Source organism: Chlamydomonas reinhardtii, chromosome 17, assembly GCF_000002595.2.
Source record: "Chlamydomonas reinhardtii strain CC-503 cw92 mt+ chromosome 17, whole genome shotgun sequence".
NCBI classification, from domain to species: domain Eukaryota; kingdom Viridiplantae; phylum Chlorophyta; class Chlorophyceae; order Chlamydomonadales; family Chlamydomonadaceae; genus Chlamydomonas; species Chlamydomonas reinhardtii.
In genome coordinates, this window is record NC_057020.1 from 6,038,992 (window position 1) to 6,046,687 (window position 7,696).

Here is a 7,696-nt window from a genome sequence, read left to right on the forward strand (position 1 = left end):
ATGGCGAAGGTCAAAGGTTACAGTTCACTCTGTTGTCATGCGCCGGTCGCACAGCTCGCAGAGCATGGGTCTCTGCAATGAGCCTGAGGGGTTCTGCCTCTGCAGATGATCGCGACACGTCACCTGCATGGCCCATTTGCCGTGCCTAGTGCCTTAAACAGGCTAGGCCATGTTGCTGGCTGACGTGCAGGCCAGGGAAAGTGGAAAGCCCCACACAGGATCTATAGCTCACAGGGACACATGGCCAACCCTAGGCCTCAGTGAACTGCCACCAGGTACCCACTGGTGGTGGGCTCCGCTGTTGCTTCATCCCCATCGGTGCACTACCAGGCGGGGCACACGTGGGGGCGTCGGGTTGGCACCCGCGACTCACTTGCGGTGCAGGAGCAGCTTACGCACACCTGTCTCGTGGCTAAAAAGCTGCCGTTATCATGCTGCGGAGTCCTCATCAGGGCCGTGCAGGCCCGCAGCCGCAGCCTGAGCCCGGAGGATATGACCCGCGGCCGTCGGCAGCTGCGGCCGTTTGGTGGCACCCTTGCGTGCGGCGCAGCTCGTTAGGGAGGCAAATGGGGTGCGAGGGAGTCAGGCTGCGTATCGCAGGTAGCACGGGTCCCTGCACCCACCCGGCCGCCCATGGACCTGGCGGTGCGCCCCCCACCAGGGCTCCCTGACACCTACTTGCGGTGCTCCTGCGGTGTCTGTTGGAGTTGGGTCAGCCAGCTGGCGGGCTTGCCATACATAGTGCCCCCCTCCGCAACGCCTTCCCGCCGCCACATTGTAACGCTATCCCGCCGCCTCCTTGCAGTGCGCGCTCCCCCGCGCGGTCCCTTGGCCATGCTGTGCTGCCCAGGATCGTGCATGGCGCCTCAGGAGGCAGTGCCACAAGGCGCCGGAGCCACGCTTGTGGTGGCACAAGGCCTGGCAGCTGGGCAGGTGAGTGCGGCATACCGGGGGTACCGTATGCATGTGGATACGCACCTAGCGGCGTGTGCGGGCCCGGCGAGACCCTCGCACTGTCGTTCGCTAACAGCCGGGTCATGCCGCGCAATGCCTCTGCGGCTGCCAGCAGCTGCATGGCGCTGCTGTGGCCGGCGGCTACAGCTTTCGCTCTCTGGTCACCTTAGCCAGTGTTGCTTGCGGGCCGCTGCGCTGGAGGCTGGCACGCAGAATGGGCTCAGTACCGATAGTTCGGAGGACCCAGACTGCGGAGGACGCAAACAGGCAAACTGATCGCCTGGTGGTGCGGGGTGCGGGCAACGGTCGCCCTGGATCTTGGTGGGCTCGCAGTCTGGTGGACCTGCGTGGCCATACACAGACCCGGTGTTTCTGAACACCTTCATGTGATGCGCCATTGAATAGTGTGCCGCAACGCTGAAACTCGGGTTGGTGGTGACAAACAGGCACCGTACGAACAGGGGAAACCGACCGTGCCATGAGTGCCGGGGTGTGGTAGTTTAACGTCAACACGGCAGGGACACCTGTGGCTGTACTTGCGTGAAGATGACATGATAAATAGGGTGTTGAGCGGCAGCAAGGTGCTGCTGGCGTCGGGCCATTGCCGATGGGGCCCGCGGACAACAGAGCCCCCAGCCGGCCCATGGAGTTGATCTGCGCGGTGCGCAGCGTGGCATGCATGCAATACGGTAGCAGGCACCACACCCCGGGGCAGGGATGCCCTCAAGGCTTGATCGCGTTGAGCGGCACGTTCTTGGTTTTACACAACTACCTGCCCCTCTGACCTTGTTAGCTTATTGTCCAACGCATAAGGGTGCATTGCAATTGCGCTGTGAGCAGCACCACCGTACCCACTGCTCAAACTCCCAGTGTCACTGGCACTGCCGCATCGCCCCGGCTCTGCGCAAATCCGCCACAGCGCCGACTGCCCCAGACTGACCTCTCCATCAACACCCTAAACAGAAGCGTGAGCACAGCCTGTGCCGTATGCTGCCTTATTCTATACACTCATCATCAAATGCCCCCTCGTTTACAAAGGCGGTTGGCCTTTCATTTATAATACCCATTACTGGTCAATGTCGCACAGCACGCGGGCCCGGCGGGGGCTGCGTTGCCGTCTTCACTTCTACACGCAGATTGCCGGTAATAACAATCAATCCTAGCTCCAGTGTAAACACCATGCGATAGATGCACGGTGCCCGCTGGCGCGCAGGCGAACACCCGAGCATCACCTGCTGTCACAGTTAGGTCACTACCAGTCCGTGCCGACTGAGCTCCTGCTGGTGTCACGGCCGAGGCACGGTGACCAGGTTAGGCGGAATGGCCATGCCGCAAGACACGACGATTTCTGCGGGCGTTGACACAATGACACGGAGTTACCAAGAGCCTGTCAGCGCAAAGCGTATGTTAGAAGCTGACCAGCTACCGCAACCACGTGCCAACAGGCCCTGTATTGACTAGCTGTAACCCGCCAGCGGGTGCTGCACACCACGCCCGCCAAAGCGACACCAAAGCTCCTCCTTCTCCCTCGCACCACCCAACGCCTCCCTCATCTCGCTTCTGCTTGCCCGCCCTCTGTCTCCTCCTGCTCACCTAGGCCTTCCCGCACCGACAGGTTTGTGTGCATGACGTCTTTGTCCTCGAGCAGGAAGATGTCGCCCACATACACGTGGTTGGTGGGCACGTACACCGTGTTCAGCTTCGTGTCCTGGCTCCCCATCTGCAACCAATGACAGTGGAGTGGGACGTAGTGTGGTTAAATGCAGTGCAGTGCGGCGACGTGGAGGGGGCGCGTTATGGGGCAGGGCATGGGCAAGACCAGCACGAGATTGGACGCGCACAACATGTGTGGCCATCGGAACAAACTGCGGCGCGCTGACACACAGCTGCCTGCTCCGGTACCAGCGCCGCCGGCAGGTCCCGCCACCCACACGCGCCCGCCCGCTACTCCGCCTACATCGCGTCTGGGCCGGTTGCCACCGTACCTGCAGGACGGTCCGCCCCGTGATGAAGGCGATGGCGTACTCCCCTTTCCGCGGGTGGCGGATGATAACGCACTCTTGGAAGGCCTTTGACGCCTCGTTCTCCGGATTGATGGCGGCGCTGACCTGCGCTTGGGTGGAAGTTGTGCGCTCAGTATTCCGCAAGAAAGCACGAAAGCGCTTTGTTTCCCAATCCATCTCTCCAACCAAAAACGGAGACTGCCTGCGGCAATGTCAGCCCAGATCAGCACCCAGGACACTGACAAGGCAGCAAGTTAGCGCGCTTTTACCGACCTGCTTGGATGCGCTGTAGATGTGCTTGACGAGCGGCAGGCGCTTGATGATCCACTCGCCGATGCCCAGCAGCGCCGAGCCCAGCCACGACGAGAAGAACACGCCTGTAGGCCGATCGGGGCGCCCTCACTCCTCAGCAGCACACCGGGCGACGTGCCCTGCTGCTCTGTCCCGCCCGCATTGCATTGCCCCCGCTGACTGTCCGCCCCCATTGGCATTGCCCCCGACCCGGCATCTGCGACATGCCCTGGCTGCAGCAGCCGAGCGAGCCCTCCACCAGCAAGAGGTGGCCAGGTGCCTGTTGCACCGCCGCCCGCACCACCGCGCGCACCACCCGCCCGCAGCACCGCCCGCACAACCACCCGCACCACCGCCCGCACCGCCGCCCTCACCGTCATCTTTGACAAGCCCCGGATCCTGAGCCGGCTCCTGCCATGCGCTCTGCCACTCACCGATGAGGAAGATGAAGCTCATGGAGGTGATGAAGCCCAGTCCAAACACGTGGAAGTCAAACAGCTTGTAGTATATTGGCTGCAGAATCCGCAGGGTACACCGAAGCGTGCGTCAGCCTTCGTCCCTTCGATGCAGGCGTCGCCAGCATCCCTCTGTGTGTTTCGACGCCCTGGCCAGCCCTACGGCCGGTCATGCACGCACTGGGGCGGATCGCCGCTGCGGCACCAACGATGCAGCCTGGCCCTGACCCACGTCGAGTTCTCTTCGCGGTGCATAACCGCCACTGAGACGCCTTCGTTTTAGTTTCACTCGAGGCCATGCGCCAGCGCAAGACCGACGCGCTCACTGTGCCACGCCGCTGCAACCCGTCACCCAGGCCACACCATGACTCACCGAGAAGAAGTTATCAAAGAATGTGAGGAACCACCAAGTCACATACACTGTCACAGCCACCGGGAACAGGATGGCACTACAGGCAGAGAGCGGCAACACGGGCGTGGCAGTAGCAGGTGTAGCAACGTGAGCTGCGGCGCTGGCGGGTACGTGTCATGCCGCCTGTTCCATTGCGTACCACCCCACCAGGCGCGCCGAAAACCCATGCCACCGGAACAACTTACCATCCGACGGCGAACTTCCGCGAGGCCCAGCTGTGCACGATGCTCGTGAGCGCCTGCACGCGTTAACACCGTTGGCGCGCGGGTGCAACACCTCGGCCCTCCGGCCACACCGTCCCCTCCCAGGGAGCAGGCGATCTGCGTGTCAGGGCCCCCTTGGTCCCATTGCAATGCCTTACCTGCGCCCCGCTTGCCGCGCGTTGTCGTCCCGTCCCGCTGGACAGCCGGTGTATCTCGGTCGGTTTGGAGCTGTCCGCCTCTGGTAAAAGCCGCGCGCTCGCCTGTACCGCCTCCACGTCTATAGAGCCCGGTGAAGGCATTGCGTCCGGGCTCGGCCGAGAGCCGTGATAAATTTTCCTCTCCGCCAGGGTCGCCCCAGAAAGAGCGGCTGGCTACTATGCAAACTTTTAGGAGTAGATTCGCAAAGCTGGTAACTTAAAATGTAGGTTTAAAGGCGCAAGAAGCTCAAGGAACGTGTTTGCTGGCAAAGTCAGAGCGCAGGACAGCCAGCTCTCAGTTTCGGGTGCCCAACTGAATATTAGTCGACAGATAAGTAATTGTTTCGGTATATGATGGGAAAGGTCCCCACAAGAGTCTAATCAGCTGCAATTAGACTTTGTCGGGCAGCCTCATTCCGTGTGCCCAATTCTGAGACAACCAAAGATGACACGGCAAGCTGCACTTCACATCTCACATACGTTAACTGCGTAATCCAAGCTATAACGGCCAAGACCAGCAAGCCCTGCAACAGATTATAACATCTTTATCTTATTGCTTAGTTTTGAGGGGCGCCACACGCATATTTGAGCACTTGTAGCAGCCATGGGAGAGCGTAAAGGTGAATCGCGTGCAGCGGCGCGATGGCTAAGCTCCGGGATGCACCCTGCGCTCAATGGAGACCGGTGCCTAAACCCCTGGCTGTTTCACTAGTTGGTTGCCTTCCATATATCCATTCCATGTCAGCGCTGCATCTCTCGCCTTCGCAAACGTGGCGGGCCCAAGGGGGCCCAAGCGCGCTCGTCTCACCAGCCCACCTTGGCTTGGTCCCAACCTGTTGCCCTTCTGCCGCCTGCCCCATCCCCTGCCCCTCCCCCCTCTCACAGTGCTCAACAAGTACTACCCGCCGGACTTCGACCCGGCCAAGCTGCCCAGGGGCAAGCGGCGGGAGACGAATGAGATGAAAGTGCGCATGATGCTTCCCATGTCCGTGCGCTGCAAGACATGCGGCACATTCATGTACAAGGGCACCAAGTTCAACACGCGCAAGGAGGACGTAATGGGGGAGAACTATCTGGGCATCCAGATCTTCCGGTTCTACTACCGGTGTAAAAAGTGCTCGGCAGAGTTCTGTATGAAGACGGACCCCAAGAACGCAGGTGCGTGCCGGGTGGTCGCGTGGGCAGCCGAAGTGCGCCCGGAGCACAACAGGCAGCGCGGGTGGATTGCCAGCATCTGCATGCGTTGTGCCGCAGCGCACTCAACTCTTACGGCTGGCTAGCGACTACAGATGGCGTGGTGGCTATCGCTCATAACACTACCGTACCGTATCGACTCGTTGCCCTTGCACACAGACTACGTGCTGGAAGGCGGCGCATCTCGGAATTACGAGCCATGGCGTGACGAGGAAGCGACGAAAGCAGAAGCAGTAAAAGCGCGAGAAGAGGAGGAGATGGGCAATGCCATGAAGGTACGGCGGGCGCGAAGTGGGGGAGGCTGAGAAGCGCGTGAGGCGCGGCTCCGGGTGCGACACCGTGAGGGGCTCGGACGAGGCTGTGGGTCCGTGCTCCAGTCTCCTCGCTTATGTAGGCTTTATCTGCTGCATCGGCCCTGGGCTACTGCAGTCGCCCTCCTCTGCGTTTGCTTTCGCCGCGTCGCGCTGCCCACCTGGCGGTACTGCCCCCGCCCCGCCCTTCCCTCCCTTCCCGTGCAGGCCCTGGAGAACCGCACGCTGGACTCCAAGCGCGAGATGGACATCATGGCGGCCTTGGACGAGATGAAGGCGCTCAACGCGCAGCACGCCAAGTGGGTGGCTGGGCCGCAACGAGAAAGGGGTTTTCGCAATCAGAGACCATGACAGGCTAGATGTTTGCGGGGCGCGCTGACACTCAGGATCTATACGGTATTCTGTAAATCTCTGCTTTCTATCAGCACTTTTGTCACGTGCCTTCCTTCATTTGTGGCCTGGCCGCAGGGTGACCACGGAGCAGGCCATCGCGGCGCTGCACGTGGCGGCGGCGCAGCAGCACCTGGACGACGAGGACGCTGAGGACGCCGCCGCCTTCTATCAGCTGCGGGCACAGGTGGCCACGCGGCGCCTCAGCGACAGCGAGGAGGACAGCGCGGGTGAGGGTGGCGGCGGCGCAGGCGGGCGGCCAGGGCCGGCGGCATCGGGCCGGAGAGCGGGTGGTCTGGCCGGCGGCGGCGGCGGTAGCGGAGGCAGGGGCGTGGGCCCGTCAACGTCGGCGGCGGCAGGCGCTAGCGCAGGGGCAGGAGGTTCAGGGACAGCAGCGGCGGCGGAGCTGCAGACGCTGGACCAGATGAAGGCTGAGGCTGAGGCGGGCGGTAAGCCCGCGAGCGGGCCGGCGGCGGGGCCAGCGGCTGCGGCAGGGTCGGCGGCGCGGTCTGCGCCGCCGGCTCCAGCACTCAAGCCCGCCATCAAGGTGTTGGTGAAGCCGAAACCGGCGGCTGCAGCAACGGCCAAGCGGCCAGCGGAAGCGGAGGCGGGCGGGAGTGAGGGGGCAAAGAAAGCCAAGGCGGAGGAGGCCCCCGTGGGGCTCGGCTTGCTCGGCCAGTACAGCAGTGATGAGAGTGACTCGTGAGCACTTGGGCTTTTCAACGGCACTGATGACGTTTGCATATGTGTGTATGTGTCTGATGTTGCCGTTTGTGTGGCTGTTTCATGTGCACAAAGCCAGGGAAGGCCTGGCATCGCAGGACGGAACGAGGGGAAATGAAGGGACGTATCTTTGGACGTATCAGCAACGGAAGGCGAATGGCCAGCTCGTCAAATCGAAATGCTCGGCTGGGAACGGACGAGGTGATTGCGAGCGAACCTTGTGGGTACGGTTCAGGGCGGGAAAGCTTGATGGACGGGTAAGCTTGATGGAAGACATCCCCCGGAAGGAATCCACTGGCAGGTTGTCGCGTCCCGGCCTCGTCCTGATGGGGACTGAACTACTCAAATGAGCCTTCCTTTCATTATTCAAGGTAGTCCGTTCACGCCACGAAGCCTCAGGGACGGAACTGCGGCGCGAGTTGCGGTCAATGCGCAGCTTTATCATAATGTCCTTCAATACACTTATACACTTGCGTTTCCAACTCAAGTCCATTATACACGAACCGCAATACTATTCATCATTATCCAGAAGTAAGACCGTGGGGTTGACCTTGCTCTTTTAG

The 7,696-nt window shown here is 61.5% G+C and overlaps 2 protein-coding genes across 2 annotated transcripts; one reads left to right on the forward strand and one right to left on the reverse strand.

Annotated features, from left to right (window-relative positions):
* Positions 1 to 1,702: 1,702 nt before the first annotated feature.
* On the reverse strand, positions 1,703 to 4,863 carry CHLRE_17g741050v5 (uncharacterized protein). The gene is made up of 8 exons (XM_001701057.2): positions 4,477 to 4,863; positions 4,301 to 4,353; positions 4,077 to 4,152; positions 3,683 to 3,761; positions 3,231 to 3,334; positions 2,940 to 3,062; positions 2,548 to 2,674; positions 1,703 to 2,302 (listed from the first exon to the last, which is right to left on the reverse strand). The coding sequence occupies exons 1-8, from the start codon at positions 4,615 to 4,617 to the stop codon at positions 2,241 to 2,243; spliced, it is 765 nt and encodes a 254-aa protein (XP_001701109.1). The 5' UTR covers positions 4,618 to 4,863; the 3' UTR covers positions 1,703 to 2,240.
* Positions 4,864 to 5,014: 151 nt separating this feature from the next.
* Positions 5,015 to 7,656, forward strand: CHLRE_17g741100v5 (uncharacterized protein). The gene is made up of 5 exons (XM_001701035.2): positions 5,015 to 5,135; positions 5,401 to 5,673; positions 5,869 to 5,984; positions 6,228 to 6,319; positions 6,489 to 7,656. Exons 1-5 carry the CDS (start codon positions 5,120 to 5,122, stop codon positions 7,114 to 7,116), a joined length of 1,125 nt encoding a protein of 374 aa, XP_001701087.2. The 5' UTR covers positions 5,015 to 5,119; the 3' UTR covers positions 7,117 to 7,656.
* The last annotated feature ends 40 nt before the right edge of the window (positions 7,657 to 7,696 follow it).

Excerpts from the sequence above, each read along its gene's own strand:
- CHLRE_17g741050v5 (XM_001701057.2), bottom strand. The coding sequence starts at position 4,617 with ATGCCTTCACCGGGCTCTATAGACGTGGAGGCGGTACAGGCGAGCGCG. Across the intron at positions 2,675-2,939 it reads CGGGGCGGACCGTCCTGCAG|ATGGGGAGCCAGGACACGAA; the intron begins GTACGGTGGCAA and ends CATTGGTTGCAG. Across the intron at positions 2,303-2,547 it reads GTCGGTGCGGGAAGGCCTAG|AAATCGTCGTGTCTTGCGGC; the intron begins GTGAGCAGGAGG and ends CAACGCCCGCAG.
- CHLRE_17g741100v5 (XM_001701035.2), top strand. Across the intron at positions 5,985-6,227 it reads AGATGGGCAATGCCATGAAG|GCCCTGGAGAACCGCACGCT; the intron begins GTACGGCGGGCG and ends CTTCCCGTGCAG. Across the intron at positions 6,320-6,488 it reads CTCAACGCGCAGCACGCCAA|GGTGACCACGGAGCAGGCCA; the intron begins GTGGGTGGCTGG and ends GCCTGGCCGCAG.